Source organism: Cervus elaphus, chromosome 26 (genome assembly GCF_910594005.1).
Source record: "Cervus elaphus chromosome 26, mCerEla1.1, whole genome shotgun sequence".
Taxonomy (NCBI): Eukaryota; Metazoa; Chordata; class Mammalia; order Artiodactyla; family Cervidae; genus Cervus; species Cervus elaphus.
Genome location: NC_057840.1, coordinates 37,316,689 through 37,333,711, shown reverse-complemented (window position 1 = coordinate 37,333,711; position 17,023 = coordinate 37,316,689). Strand labels below are relative to the sequence as shown.

The 17,023-nt window shown below is 40.9% G+C and overlaps 1 protein-coding gene across 1 annotated transcript in view; it reads right to left on the bottom strand.

Annotated features, from left to right (window-relative positions):
• Positions 1-374: 374 nt before the first annotated feature.
• The window catches only part of OPRM1 (opioid receptor mu 1), a 51,170-nt gene continuing 34,521 nt past the window's right edge, over positions 375-17,023 (bottom strand). The window contains exon 4 of the mRNA XM_043888015.1: positions 375-1,253. Within this exon, the coding sequence (XP_043743950.1) occupies positions 1,215-1,253 (39 nt within the window). The 3' untranslated portion in view covers positions 375-1,214. The remainder of the gene's footprint in view (positions 1,254-17,023) is intronic.

Below are 17,023 nucleotides of genomic sequence, written 5' to 3'. Positions count from 1 at the left end.
ATTCAGGAATATTCTTACAAGGGAAGCTGGCACCCCGTTTTCTGCTGTGTCTTCACAGAGAATTATGATGTATTTGATTCATTTAATCAATGCAGACAACAGTTCAAAGTGGAGAGCTTTTTGGCATAGACCATCTAACTCGATTGTCTGTATAGATCAAATAAAATGGGTGGGCTGCCAAACCTCTAACTGTATTTCATGCCAAAGAAAACCTGTCAAAGAGAAGAATTGTCTTAGAGAAACTACTTAGAAGACTGACATTTTACAAAGGAAATCTTGACATTTAGCAAAGATCAAAAAGACCAGCATATTGGTGATGACATTATAGAAACATAATCTTCAGGAAAATATTCCTGGGTCATCGTTAATATATCATGTCCAAGGAACTACACGGAAGTGAAAAGTAGATCACCCATTTTTCTCCACGGTCCTTTGAGTCTTTCAAGTTTGAGATTAAGCTTACTGGATCCGTATTTTCTTAAAGAGTTTAAACTGTTCTGAAAACCAACAAAAAACTGCTGTCATTTTATCGTGTTGATTCAAAAGGTGTAAGTATTCTGAGAAGAGTTAAAAAAAGAGAGAAAGGAAGTATGATGCAAAGAGAGCATTTAGTAAGAAGAAATTATGAGAAATAAAGCGTCCATTTTAGGGCTTGACTTCCTGTGGGGATAAAGTGATGAAATGAAGGTGGAAACTATATTTTAACTCCGAAGATAATTTTGAGGTTAACACCAGAGGATAAAAATGGGACAATTAATTCTCTTACAGACACGGAAAGTCTTGGATGTTCACATAAGGTGCTTTGATCAGAGGTAGCATTTAAATTACATTACTATGATGAATTTAACAAGTGATGGTTTTCCTTTGATGAGGCTGTAAATATTTGCTTGAAAATATTGAAAAGAACGTCTTCCATGATGACGTTAATGCACATACCACAGCAGGGTTCGGTCCTGTGGGGCATCTTCCTCGCGATTATGTACACAGAAACTCAGGGTGGTTCAGTTCTTTCCTCCCTAATGCCTGATTTAGCTTGGATGTTCCTCTCATGGGCAGAGTGGAGGGGCCAGGGAGGAAAGAGTTTTGATGACTTAGGGCAGGAACAGGCACTTTCCCAGGAAACCAGAGCTTTCCACGTGTTCTCGCAGTGACCTGCTTCCACATAGATGGTGGTGTCTAAGCTCAAGTGAGGGTCTGAATGGTATGAGACCCAGTTAGGGTAACGGAGCGGTTTCTGCTTCCAGATTTTCTAGCTGAAAGAAGAGAAAGTGCAAAGACAGTGAATATTTCAGGTTGAGTTGCAGTATACAGTTATTGGACATCTTCTGTGTCAGAAAATACATTGAGAATCTTCATGTATACTTCCATCTGCAACTCTCAGAGTTTTTCCTAAATATCAGGGCATTATTTAATCTCTTGGGTCTTTAATACACTGATGAATAAGAATTATACACTAGTCATAAAGGAGATATGATATGATGGCTTCATGAAAAAAAATAGTTTAACCCAAATTCTGTTTCCCTCTGTCCTTGAGCCTCTTCCCTCCTTATCTTCAAATTATTCATGATTTGATCAAAATTTCAAAAGAAAAGCCACACCTCTCTTTGTAGTACCTTTTATGTTCTTTCTTTCTAGATGAAGAACTTTTATTTTTCACCGAACTCACTAAATCAGTGGATTTTTTTTCCCCTGAAGCCACTGATTTGCAGTTCAGAGATATTCTTCCCCCCACTACCCCCACCATAAACCTAGCATATCCGCTGAACGCTAAACCAGACATTTGTTCACACACAAAAATGTGGCTTGATATTTTCTAGTTAGGGAGGAGGATCACAGACATGAAGCGAGTTTTACGATGAACAAATAGGTGTTACTGTCATACTGGTTACTTTCATCGAGAAAAAAAGGAGTTGTTTGTATAGTAAGTGGAAAGAGATGAGATTTTTTTTTCCTTTAACTTTATTTTGGTAACTTCCACACTTCAGGAAAAGTACAAGAATTAGACTGGTATTAATACAAAGAACACTTGTGTGCCTTTTACCCAGATTCACCTACTGTTACCATTGTACCCCATTTGCTTTACCACTTGCTTCCTCTTCTTTTTTTTTTTGCTCCTTCAACAGACACACAGACATACAGACACACACATACACAGATGGACACACTTTGTCTCATTGAACCATTTGATGCTATAATTTGATCCCTAAATATTTCATGATGCATCTCCTAGGAGTAAGGAAAAGAGAGCTCACCCTGGGATCGCTGTGGGAGAGGCAGAGTCTGCATGACCCCTGGATGCTCCTGTTCATGCTTGCTGATGGTAGGACTAACTGATCTCTGACCTGGAACCATTTCTGCAGTGGTAGCATAGGTGATTAAGTAGGTCGAGGTGACCACAGCGTTGATCACTGTGTGACTGCTTGCTCCTAAGAGGCTGCTTTGTTGCTTGTTACCAAAGGGACTGAGATGTTAGATCTGGTTCCCCAACTGTGACCCAGTCCACTGTGTGTGCAGCCACCATCTGGCCCCATCACGTCACCCTTCGCAACAGCTAAAGTTTCTACTGTTCATTGTGCTGTGACCACCCAAGTATTTTTATCTACTTTTGGCACCTATGGACCTGTGGCGAGACAAGCTGCTTACTTGCTCTGTCATCTTCTCCTTTGGGGTCTTGTTACTTCTTGTCCTCTTCTAAGAGGCTGAGGTTCTTCCCCAACTGGTACAACAAGCAGTTTGTCAAGATGGATGATGAGTTTTTGAAGGAGAAAAGACAAGGGCTCATGGAAGAGATCTGAGGATGTGAAGAAACTCCTCGGGAGCTGGTGGCAAATGTTCTGGCCCACGTGGTGCAGAGAGAGGGTGTCAACATTCCACCCCGTCCTCTGTTATTGTTCCTGTTTAGTCACTGCATCGTGTCTGACTCTTTTATGACCCCGCGGACTGTAGCCCCCAGGCTCTTCTGTCCATGGGATTTCCCAGGCAAGAATACTGGAGTGGGTTGCTATTCTTTTCTCCAGGGGGGTTTCCTGATGCAGGAATTGAACTTGAGTGTCCTGTATGGGCAGGCGAATTCTGTACCACTTGAACCACCAGAGCCACCCTGCCCCGTCTGTTCATAAACAGGAGTTGAGTGGATGGATGGAGGCTGAGCGGTGAGGGGTGAACTCTAACCAGATGCCCAGGTGGTGCCATGGCTGCCGTTCGGCCTCCTGTGGACTAGGGGACTAGGAGAGCACTCTGAGCCCCTCTAGGGAGGAAAATACAGCTACATGCAGTCTTAAGTCACAGGTAGAAACATCTAGAGGACAGTAAGTCCCTATATTGAGCACCAACCTATAGACCCTTAATGAGAGGGAAAGGAAGCAAGACCAGGAGCATTTTGATCAACAGACAGAGCAACTTGTAGACCCATGGATGACAAAGGAGTGAGGAAAGTTATGTTCTTAGACAGTGAATGAAGCACCTAGGCTGTCAAAATCTTGAATGGACTATGACTCAAAAGTGGATTCTGGAGGCAGTAAAGAAAATATTCCTTGCACTATGACTCTCTATTATCATAAATGTAGCCCAGCACTTAATTGCACTGCCCAGCTACTGGAGACAATATGTGCCTTATCTATGCATGCATTTTGTTGTCTGCAGGTTAATCAGATAACCTGTCAAATCTGGCAGAAGACCTAAGCAGCAGGTGACACTCTGGGGCTTTTCTGAACAGATTTCTGTAAGAGGAGGCAGCCTCGGTGAGGACGGTCCCTTGGAACCTTCCTGGGACCATCATTATCCACTTCAGCTGGGGAAGGAATAGCTCAGGCTTTGGAGTTACTGGGAGGGGAAAATGATTAATTCTCTTTGTCTCTAAATTCCAGGCTGCAGCCTGGCAAAGTAATCACATGGTCCGCTGGACAGGGAGCAGCTCTGATAGCTAAATTGACCTCCTGCAGGGTTTATCACCCCAGTCTATGTGCTGTGAGATCAGAGGAACTCGTGTGGGTTTGGCTGGTCTTGAGTTACTTTATGATGCCTAATGTTATTAAAGGCAGCTCTTAAATGTGATAATCTTGTACATGTACAAACACACACAGATAGATGCAGCCATAGAGTCATAACCAGCTGACCTGCTTAGTTGCTAAGATATCTCTCTTGAAAACTTGCAACTCCCTGACATTTTCGAAGACCAGGCTTCTTTCCTGACTGTAATCACAGTGCTGTTATAAATTCAGTAAATTTAACCTTTGACATAGATACAATATTTTAATATACCATCAGCTTTCCATTTTTTTAAAGAACTCCTTAAACTGTTATGTTTTCCAGAAAGTCAACCAGCAAATCCCCTTGAGCTATTTTTTAGCCTACTTTGAAAAATAAAGTTTCCAAAAGCTTTTAGGTTCAAACTGAAGCTTATTTGAGGCACTTTTAATCTCTAGTGATACAAAGATTGGTACGTGCTTCCTATCCCTGGAAGGAATTTAAGAGACTGCCTTTTCCCATTTTATTAATCTCTGGGAGGAAATAGAGGTCTTGAGAGGTGAAGTGACAGGCCCAAGAATATTGGTGGGGGAAATCCTGTTTAATATTTTTATTTTTACTCTTTGTAGCCCTCTCTTCCACTTTTATTTTCTCTTTCCCAGCCTTGATGTCACCCAAAGTTGCAGTTGAAGCCAGTTCCAGACTTGGGGTATTTCTGAAGCTGATCAATGTTTCAGTCAGTCATAGATTTCAAAATCCCATTCATTACAGAATCCATAAAAACAGAGGCACCCACCCACAAGAAAACTTTGCGAGTGAATGACTCATCGGCAAAGGTTTCCATTTATGTAAGCAGTAGAGAACTCACCCCCTCTTCCATGTTTCATTGCTAGAATCAGACACTTTGGAATGTAGAGTGTAACAAGGGGTCATGCTTTAGTAAGGGGGAATTCAAGGAGAGCTGGAATAATCTGATATATCAAAGGATGCTGTTTAACTGCTAAGTCAAATCCAACTCTTTGTGACCCCTTGGACTGTAACCCGACAGGTTCCTCTGTCCATGGGCTTTCCCAGGCAAGAGTAGTGGAATGCACTACCATTTCCTTCTCCAAGGGATCTTCCCGACCCAGGATCAAACCCATATCTCTTGCATTGGCAGGCTGATTCTTTACCACTGAGCCACTAATCCGGACTCAAATATGCCATTTGCTTCTTTCTGCTTTTAATATGAATTTTTGTTCAATATAATAAATTCTTTTCCAAAAGGAAGCTTTGGTGATTACCTCTTTTGTTGATCACTAGGAGTAGCTAGTCTCAAGAGCCTGAATAGGGGTAATTAATCAAGACCAGAAATGAGCTAGCTGATTCACTGGCTAGCAAAAAAAAGGTAGGAAAGTCCTGTTTGGGAGGAGGTCCCCTAGGCAGCCAGTAGCACGAAGATGCCAGACCCACACAGCTGGCTCGAGAACCCAGGTTTTTTGGTTTCTGATTTTGTATTGTTTCACAAGAAAGATTGTAATTATTTAAACTTTGGTATGGTTTTCACAGTTAAATATAGATCACTCTTAAAAGAAACCTGTTTTCTAGTGGGACCTTGCTGCATAGCGCAGAGAGCTCTGCTGATTCTCTGTGAAGACCTAGATGGGTGGGGTGGGATGGGGGTGGGAGGGAGGTCCAAGGAGGGGATATATGCATAGCCTTAGCTGATTCTGTTTATTGGTCAGCAGGAGCTAATAGAACATTGTAAAGCAATTATACTCCAATAAAAAAGAAACACATTTTCCTCAAAGATGTTTCATTCAAAAAAAAGAATGTGTCAGTTATAAGGCTTCTTACTAGCAAGGTGTAGTTTAAAGCACTGAAAACATATCCCAAAGCAATGTAGATTTCTTCCCACTTTAGGATGGTAACCAGAAAGCAGCAAACTTCAAAATGAAACAAAACAAAAGTGAAGACCCAAACAAAAGACAATCTGTTCTATTTTCAGAGGTATAAAGTTTCATTATCTTGTTTGTATTTAGACCAAATATTTTGAATGAGAGGGAGAATAAGAGATCGATAATCAATTTTAGAATCCTGGTTAATGCCTAGAATTATGAGACCTTGTCATTCATTCTAGTAAAACCAATTTGAAAACAGATTTGTGCCTAACTGGAACTAATGATCTATGGTGGGCTTTTTGAAGTGCTTAGGGAAACCATTCTGTGATTTGTTAAAGAGAAAAACAAGAATTATATATTAATACATATATGTGGAATCTAGAATCATGGTGCAGATGAACCTATTTGCTGGGCAGCAATAGGGATGCAGACATAGAAAACAGACATATGAACACAGGGAGGAAAGGGGAGGTTGGGACGAATTGGGAGTTTAGGACTGAGATATATACACTACTGTGATTAAAATAGATAGCTACATGCTAGCAAAGTTATGCTTAAAATTCACCAAGTCAGGCTTCAACAGTACATGAACCGTAAATTTCCAGATGTTCAAACTGGTTTTAGAAAAGGCAGAGGAACCAGAAATCAAATTGTCAACATCTGCTGGATCATTGAAAAAGCAAGAGAGTTCCAGAAAAACACCTACTTCTGCTTTACTGACTATGCCAAAGCCTTTGACTGTGTGGATCACAACAAACTGTGGAAAATTCTGAAAGAGATAGGAATACCAGACCACCTGACCTGCCTCTTGAGAAATCTGTAATCAGGTCAGGAAGCAACAGTTAGAATTGGACATGGAACAACAGACTAGTTCCAAATAGGAAAAGGAGTACATCAAGGCTGTATATTGTCACCCTGCTTATTCAACTTATATGCAGAGTACATCATGAGAAACGCTGGGATGGATGAAGCATAAGCTGGAATCAAGATAGCTGGGAGAAATATCAATAACCTCAGATATGCAGATGACACCACCGTTATGGCAGAAAGCGAAGACCTAAACAGCCTCTTGATGAAAGTGAAAGAGGAGAGTGAAAAAGTTGGCTTAAAAGGTCAACACTCAGAAAACTAAGATCATGGCATCTGGTCCCATCACTTCATAGCAAATAGATGGGAAACAATGGAAACAGTGACAGACTTTACTTTTTTGGGCTCCAAAATCACTGCAGGTGGTGACTACAGTCATGAAATTAAAAGATGCTTGCTCCTTGAAAGAAGAGTTATGACCAGCCTAGACAGCATTTTAAAAAGCAGAGACATTACTTTGCCAACAAAGGTCCGTCTAGTCAAAGCTATGGTTTTTCCAGTAGTCATGTACGAATGTGAGAGTTGGACTATAAAGAAAGCTGAGTGCTGAAGAATTGATGCTTTTGAACTGTGGTGTTGGAGAAGATTCTTGAGAATCCCTTGGACTGCAAGGAGATCCAACCAGTCCATTCTAAAGGAAATATTCATTGGAATGAATATTCATTGGAAGGACTGATGTTGAAGCTGAAACTCCAATCCTTTGGACACCTGATTCAATGAACTGACTCATTGGAAGAGACCGTGATGCTGGGAAAGATTGAAGGCTGGAGGAGAAGGGGATGACAGAGGATGAGATGATTGGATGGCATCACTGACTCGATGGACATGAGTTTGAGTAAACTCCGGGGGTTGGTGATGGACAGGGAGGCCTGATGTGCTGCAGTCCATGGGGTTGCAGAGTTGGACACGACTGAATGACTGAACTGAACTGAACTGAACTGAGTGGGAATCTGCGGTGTAGCACAGGGCGTTCAGCTCGGTGATCTGTGACCACATAGATGGGTGGGATGAGGAGTGGGTGGGAGGGAGGTCCAAGAGGGAAGGGGACTGGGTATATGGATAACTGATTCATTTTGTTGTACAGCAGAACCTAACACAGCATTGTAATGCAAATATATCTGTGTTAGTCTCTCTGTCGTGTCCAACTCTTTGCGACTCCACAGACTGCAGCCCACCAGGCTTCTCTGTCCATGGGATTCTCCAGGCAAGAATACTGGAGTGGGTTGCCATTCCCTTCTCCAGAGGACCTTCCTGACCCAGGGGTTGAACCCTGGTCTCCTGCATTGCAGGCTGATTCTTTACTCTTTGAGCTACAGGGAAGTCCCAGAATTTAAGTACCCCATGGCCTATACAGTCCATCGGATTCTCCAGGCCAGAATACTGGAGTGGGTAGCCTATTCCTTCTCCAGCAGATCTTCCAGACCCAGGAATTGAACTGGGGTCTCCAGCTGAGCTACCAGGAAAGCTCAATTAAGAAAAAAAACCAAAAAACGGAGACTGTATTCAGATAAGTTTGAAAAGTTTAGCTTAAAAACAAGATGTGAGTACATATACAGAACTAAATGCAACACACACACCTATACATAAACACACAATAGGGCTTTTCAGAGCCTTTAAAATGCTAATCCACAGTATCAGTCCCCATGACATGTATAAGATATGCAACATTTCTGAATATTCGCCTAAAACCTATTTTTTCATAGACCACATATTAGCATTTCACTGTAATAGTGTTCTGTAAGAACTCAGTGGAACTTGTAAAAACTGAAAAGCTTATGAAAGAGTCATTGTTCTGATTCCCTAAATATCAAATCTTAACACTTGAATTTTTGTAGCATCCCGTTTTATGTATGCAAAATGTGATGTCTGGATTTTTAAGACTGCCAGTGGCAAGGGAATCCTTGTGTCTCTAGGCTTAGAAAATTAGAGATTCCCATTCAGTTCAGTTCAGCCATTCAGTTGTGTCCGACTCTTTGCAACCCCATGCACTGCAGCACGCCAGGCCTCCCTGTCCATCACCAACTCCCGAAGTTTACTCAAACTCATGTCCATTGAGTCAGTGATGCCATCCCACCATCTCATCCCCTGTCGTTCCCTTCTCCTCCTGCCTTCAATCTTCCCCGGCATCAGGGTCTTTTCAAATGAGATCCCCGTTACTGAATTTCTAATTCTCTATGCTAGTCATTAAACATCATTTGACTGCTTACATTTACACACAGATACAAAAATACACTATGAGTACATCTAAACAAACCTATATAAAGGTCCTATGGCATTCAAACTGTCAGTATATAAATGCTATAATCTAGCTCTTCAAAGCCACCACTGAGTGAAGGGGAAAACAGACTGGGAGGCGAGTAGGGTATATTAATTAAGAGGTTTATAATATCAAATTCAACTGGATTCATTCCTCAGTCACTACTTTTTACCTATGATCTTGGGCGTGTTAATTCCTTAAACATTGATTTCCTCAACTGTAGAAATAACCCACACCTTATAAGATTAAATAAGATACACTGATACAAAGTGGTTATTTCTAACAGTCTTATTTTAGATAAGCCTGAATTTATCCAAATGCAAATATTGTAATTCTGTTTCCTTCTTTTCTTTTTTTAGCCATTTTAAACTGAAGTATAGTTAATTTACAATTTTGTGTTAGTTTCAAGTATACAGCAAAGTGTTTCAGTTATATATGCACACACACATATTTCTTTTCCAGATTCTTTTCCATTATAGCTTATTACAGGATATTGATTATGGTTCCCCGTGCTGTACAATAGATCTTGCTATTTATCTACTTTATGTATAGTGGTCGGTATGTGTTACTCCCAAACTTCTAATTTGTCTCCTGCCTCCTGCTATCCCCTTTGATAACCATACATTTGTTTTCTCTGTCTGTGAGTCTGTTCCAGATTTGTAAATACATTCCCTTGTGGCTCAGCTGGTAAAGAGTCTGCCTGCAATGCAGGAAACCTGGGTTCGATCCCTGGGTTGGGAAGATCCCCTGGAGAAGGGAAAAGCTACCCACCCAGTATTCTGGCCTGGAGAATTCCATGGACTGTATAGTCCACGGGGTTGCAAAGAGCTGGACACGACTGAGTGACTTTCACTTTCATTTGTATCATTTTTATGTAAGTGGTACATATGCTATTTGCCTTTCTCTTACTGACTTATTTCACTTAGTGTGGTCATTCATGTTGTTGCAAATGGTATTAATTTAATTCTTTTTTTGGTGGCTGGTGATATTCCACTGTATATATATACCACATCCTTATCCATTCATTTCTTAATGTACATTTAGATTACTTCCATGTTTTATGTTACTATAAATAGTGCTGCAATAAACACTGGAGTGCATGTATATCTTGAATTAGAGTTTTGTCTGGATATGTGCCCAGGAGTGGGATTGCAGGATCATATGACAACTCTACTCTTAGTTTTTTAAAGGAACCTCATACTGTTCTCCATAGTGGCTGCACCAGTTCACATTCTCACCAACAGTGTAGGAGGAGGGTTCCTTTTTTTCCATGCCTTCCCCAGCATTTATTGCTTGCAGACTTTGATGATCATTCTGATTTATGTGAAATAATACGTCATTGTAATTTTACTCTGCAGTTTTCTAATAATTAGTGATGTTGAGCATCTTTCCATGTGCCTGTTGGCCATCTGTATATCTTCTTTGGAGAAATCTCTTTTCAGGTCAGTTATTACTAGTAGCCAAATATTTTGTGGGAATAAATACATTTCCAAGTAAGCAATATTTTCTTTTCCCAGACTGTAGTCAATTTACAGAAACATAAGTGTTTTTTTCTGCTACTTATGAAAGGGGGAATTCATTTTAAACATAGACATACTTTAGTTCTACACATGCATAGAGGCACACCTATATCATGCACACGTATGCTCTCTCTCTCTCACACACACACACTCATAACTGGAACAGTTTTCCTTTTAAGTCAAAGAATGGCAAGTATAGCCACTTTGACCCCATTCAAAAAATATGCATTGTAGTCAAGCATGGTAATTTTGCAAGCTATTCTCATTTTGGGGCTTTTGTCATGGAATTGAAATACTTTTCCATCTTAAATTGGCTCTCCACAGATGTCTTGTAAAAAAAATTGAGAGCTGACTTTTGAGAATGATGTAGTTGATCTGACAAATTAGGCTTCTGCTTTTAGTTTAGCTAGGGATAATACAGTTTTACAGTTAATACAAATGCAAAGTAGGTAGTTTCTTGACCTGCTACTTTGATTAAGATGTCAAGAAACTGCTTTAAAAATAGTAACCCAAGGGTTTAGGAATGGGCTTGCCATATCGATGAGGAGTTAACAGGAGGTGACATAACGTTAGCTTTATCATTGGTGTGTTACTTTCTCCTCTAAGACTCACTGATTGATATATTAGAAAGTTAAGGCTTTGTCAAAGGATACCTATATTATTTTGTTAAGCACAAAGTTCATTTGGTGAAAAACATTGCGTCAATCATCTTGACTGAACGGTTTACTCAAGTTAGACACACCAGTAACTGTGATAGTGTTTGGATGAAGTCATATTTTAATTCAGAGTTTTCAGTATAGTGTTTTATTCAACATTCAGATTTTTGGACCCTACCCTGACTCAGTGAACCAGGCTTTCTTCGAGTTCTCCGAAAGTTATTCTGGAGCTCATAGTAAAGTTTGAAATCTTCTGCCTGAGGCCATTCCCTAATATTTGAGTGCACAATGGTGTTTTGTGGGATAACAGAGGAAAGCTTTGGATTCGTATTAGAATTCTATCTAAAAAGAAATGATACAAACAGACTTATTTACAGAACAGGAAAACACTCTCAGAGAATGAACTTATAGCTGCTGAGGGGAAGGATGAAAGGAAGGGATAGTTAGGGAGCTTGGGATAGACATGTACACACTGCTATATTTAAAATGGATAACCAACAAGGACCTTCTGTATAACACAGGGAACTCTGGTCAGGGTTGTGCAGCAGGCTGGATGGGAGGGGAGTTTGGGGGATAATGGATAAATGTATATGTATGGCTGAGTCCCTTTGCTGTCCGCCTGAAACTCTCACAAGATTGATAATACTCCAATACAAAATAAAAGTTTAGAAAATATTAGAATTCTACATGTCTGAGTTGTACCTCTTACTGATGGTTTGGTATTGTATAATTATTAACCTCCTTGAACATTTATTTTTTTCATGTTTACCCATTAGGGTTATTATTAGAAGCTGATATGATAAAAGCACTTTTTAATCTGCATGCTTTCATATGAGTAAGATACCATTATTATTAATATTATAGTTATAGTTAATACAAACTCTGAATATTAATAATAATCCAGTAGATATAATAGAATTCTCTTTTACAATATAGTGTTATGCATTAAAAATCAATCTCTTGTCAAAACAAAAATGCATTTGAGAATGTGATTAGAGTGGAAACCACACAAGAAGGCAGATCAGTAGTGGCTGACATCTCAGGTCTTAGCTGGACCTGGACAGATTTGAGCAAATGATGGAAGTATTTTGAAGTCAAGTAGAATCCAATGAGAATAATAACAGGGTGATACATATACAAAGAAGTTAAACTGCACTGACAGCAAATGGAAAATGAATACCTTTACCTAAGTCTACCTAACAAAGATTTAGTAAACATAAAGACTGTAACAAGTTGAACATAAATCACACATTATGCTGGAGTAGTAGGTTGGACCTTGGAATGCACAAAAAAATATGAGCCTTCCCCCCGCCCTTCCCACAATGAGCCAGGGCATGACCTCTTTAGGGCACTGAGTCTGGTTCTTGATTTCCTCATCACTAGCATTTATTTAAAATTAGAAGATAAGCATAAATGTAAGAAAATTCTCGAAAGGTGTAACTGGATTAGAAGACTAAAGGCTGGAGAGAAAAAAATGAAGAATCCCTCCTGTGAATATTTTTCTCTTATTGAAGGGTAAGTATGAAATAAGTCAGGATGTCACACGATCCTTTAGCTTGTCAATCAGTTCCAAGAAAAGGATGATTCTGGACCCTTCCATATCTCCTGAAATAGCAAGACCCTTCCAAGATCTTTCATGTATTCAGATACTGGAGGTACAAGGAAGAGTGAGGCAGATGTGGTTTGTCTTCTCAGGAAGCTGTGACTTGCCTGTCCCAGGCAGCATGTGCTACTGTAGATGGTGATCAAATGTGGCCACAATGACTTCTGTCCCTACATCCGCATCCCTTTGCAATGTGACTGCAGCTCTGAACATCAACAGGTGGAGTCTGTTTTCCCATCCTTTGAATCTAGAACCTGTGATCACCATGGGAACATGCCTGGGCTAACATGAATGACAGAAGATGCGGATCCTTGAGGAGCCAGCCATTCTCACTATGGCCACTAGATCAGCTGGCTGACAGCCCAGCTGACTGGGGAGAACTGTCTATCTTATCCCAGCCCATATCACTGATCAATAGAATTGTAAACTAAGTAAATGGCTTCTTTCAGCCAATACATTTTGGAATGATTTGCTATGCAGCCAGAACTGACCAAGTTGCCCTTACCTATCTATATGACTCAAAGTTTATTCTGGGCACAAAACTTTCTTATAAGGTTTATTGAATTACCTTAATAACTTCCACCTCTCCACTTGACTTTGCGTTGCATGGACATGGTCTCAGTATACAGTTGTCAGAATACAGACACCCTGGGAAGGTTTGATATTGGATCTCTGATCTGCAGAATATGAAGTTGACTAATGTGCTTGAAATGTGACATAGATAGAATAACATTTCTTGGAGAAAATACAGACAGAGTCAGGACATAAATATCTACAATGGTATAGATTTAAAACAAGCAGTTAAAATGTTAATATGAATCCAGTTAGCTTTGTCTCATAACATGATGGCTCATGAGTTAAAAGAAGAAAGGAAGAACAAAACCTGCCTGTCAGATACTGCATTTGTAAGCTAATCAACTATGTCCTATGTATTCTATGTGCTCAGTTGCTCAGTTGTGGCCAATTCTTCATGGCCTCATGGACTGTAGCCTGACAGGCTCCTCTGTCCATGGGATTTTCCAGGCAAGAATACTGGAGTGGATTGCCATTTCCTCCTCTAGGGGATCTTCCCGGCCAAGGGATCGAACCCATGTCTCCTGTGTCTCCTTCATTGGCAGGCAGATTCTGTACCACTAACCCCACATAGACACAGCCATAAAGTCTCTAATTTTTTCCTCAAATAATTTTACCATTTTGATATATTATTAAAGGGATCATCAAAGGCTCATATATTGTTCTAGATGTATGTGGGCAGCTGCCTTGATTCTAATGATGACACATCAGTGGAGATTAGTGAAAGGGATCTTTGATTTATCTTAATTTTCAGATATGTCAATGTGTCTTTTCCCCTTTCCCCAGCAGCGGCTCTTCTCTGTCCAACTCTCCCAGCTGGGCATTTTGGGAAAGCAGCCAGCTCCAGGGCTAATGTGTTTCTGCTGTTATCTGACACTGATGCTGCTTCATAGAGGCAGCAATGAAGATAAGCCCTAATTGGATGTATTTTTAAGGCAACCCTTTTAGTTACTCAGAACAGAGCTCCCCTAATTAGCTTCCTTTTTCCTCTCTCTGGCAGTGCAAGGACCACACTGATGTGGAAACGCAGGATTTGGAGGGGGCTCAAGGACAGTGGCCGGATAGCTGGAGGACATTCATGGTGAATTCAGGAAAAACGCTCCACCAGACAGGCTGGGAGCTGTATTGCCAGGAGAGCAAGGCAAGTGAAGGATGCTCAGAGGATCAAATGTGACAAGCAGCCCCGGCAGTGGTCCAGGGTATAAGGCCAACACCCACACTCCAAAGGAGAGGGAAGGTATGAGCTGGTGCTTAAGAAGAAAGAACTAATCCTTTGTAATGTCCATCGTCTTGCTCCAATGGAAGTGTATTTCTCCAATGTAAAATATTTGAACCATAGTTTAGGACTGAGAGTTTGAAGTTGCATTTGTTAATGTATTATCCTCACCTTAGAGAAAAACTGATTTAAATGCCTACCCTCTTGAAGTTATTCACAAGATTTCCATTGCCACTGAGAAGGAGCACTGCTTAGCAAAAGGAATAGGCTTAGAGGTCTTGATGATGAAGGAAAAAGAAAAAAAAAAAAGGAGCAGTGTAGGAAAACATTTCTTTCTGGCTTTCCTTTCGGAAATGGAATTAGAAATGAGACATAATAAGTTAATCATTTCCCTTTGGTTGGAATTGGGTCTGCCATCATTACCTCATGCTCCCTAGGGCTTGCCAGTTCCTGGGTTCATTTGAGCGTGATTTAATATCGAGGGCATGAGGATTAATGCCCCTATGGGCCATATTGCATTAGTCCTGTGGTCAATTAGAAGGGTGAGCTGGGTTGGGTTGGGTTGGGTGGTGGTAGTGGGAGAAGAAGAAAAAGAAGCTGCATCTTAAGGGAATCAGGCTCTCCTTCTGGCCCCTTGATTTGGCTTCCGGGTGTTTTTTATGAAGCCATCTGTTCCCACGGCTGCTCCCTGATCCTAGAAACTTTATCTAAGCTTTTGACATGAGGATTTGCTTACATAGGGAGTTTGAATTTGAGCTCTGTGTTATAAAATTACATAAGCTGTGATTTGGGGGATGCCGGCATCATTATTTGGAAATTTACTTGCTTACATTAATAAGTAAGTGACTGATTTACTTAACAGGTTAGAGGCCAAATTTCTGAAACCGGAGGCTGAACAGGCATTAGTAGCTTCGAGACAGATGTTTTTCTCTTTTCTCTTTTTTTGATTTCTTGTGTGATTATACTGCTGCGTGTAAATCTGGCCTCTTCCCTGCAGGTACCCATCTGTATTCTTTTATGTGTAGGGATACATCTTCCAGGGAATAGTCAGTCCTTATGACATTGACCTCAAGGGGCTTGTTGACTGGGCTTCCCAGGTGGGTGGGCAGTAAAGAATCCACCTGCCAGTGCAGGAGACACGGGTTTGATCCCTGGGTCAGAGGGATCCCCTGGAGGAGGAAATGGAAAACTCACTCCAATATTCTTGCCTGGGAAATCCCAGGGACAGAGGAGCTTGGTGGGCTACAGTCTGTTATAAGACTAATTTATTTTACAACTAATTTTTTTTCTAATTTTTTATATTAGTTTATAACTAATTTTTATAACTAATGCTGTTATAAAGCTAAGTTAATTCTAAGAAGTAATAGGTTTGAGTTCAGGTATGAAAATTTACCAGTCAATGACTTAACAAAGGTGGCCATTTGACTTCCTTTTCTCCTTTTCTGTGACCCTGGGAACATCGGCCCCCATTATCACAGTGGGCAAAACGCTGATGCTTTCTCTGCAACCGCAGAACCAGAGAAGGACTGGCTTTAGAGAAGTGACAGGGACTTTGCTTGGGGGCAGAGGTAGATGCCACGGAAGCACTGTGGCAGAGCTAGTGGTCACTTAATTCTACACCCCCTGCTAAATTTCCCAACCTTCCTTGCCCTTGCTTAGGGCTTTGTGACCAGTTTGGGCCAAAGGATTGTAGTTGAAAGTCAAATGTGCTACGTCAAGGTTAAGGCAGTTAAGAGTCTGTGCACCTTCCCCTGTCTGTCTCTCTCTCTCTCCTCATCCCCAGGCTGATCTTCGTCGTCGTCACGTTAGTCGCTCCAGTCATGTCTGACTCTTTGTGGACCCCATGGACTATAGCCCGCCAGACTCTCCTGTCTGGATTTTACAGGCAAGCAAACTGGAGTGGTTGCCATTTCCTTCTCCAGGGAATCTTTCCAACCCAGGGATCAAACCTGGGTCTCCTGCATTGCAGACAGACTCTTTACTAATCTGAGCCACCAGAGAAGCCCATCAGTTATAAAGCCCATCTCTTCCTGGTGGAATATCCATGAGCTGAAGGAAGGCAGTGTGTCCTCCGCTGGGCTCTGTATTCTAGTGAACAAGAAATAAAACCATTGTATTCAGCTAAAAAAAGAAGTGACAGGGATGTTGGAATGATATGCATGAAACATCTAACATTAGGGGAAATCAGAATTCTAGATTAGGATCTCTTTTTCAATGCGCTGAAGTCATTAATCTTGCATAGACGAAAAGGCTGCGGTGACACAGACTTCTAGCAGATTTATGGATTTCTAATTGGAATGTCTCTATATCTAAATGATTATGTGCAAAATACATAGAGCTCGGTTTATATAATGAAGTGTCCCTTGGCCACAGTGATCATCATTTCCTCCTCTCCTCCCTCCCTCCTTGTACTGCCCTCAACCCCCAAGCTGCTGGTCCACTTCTAATGGATTCTAATGTTGGACTTTAAAAAGCTCTGTAATTT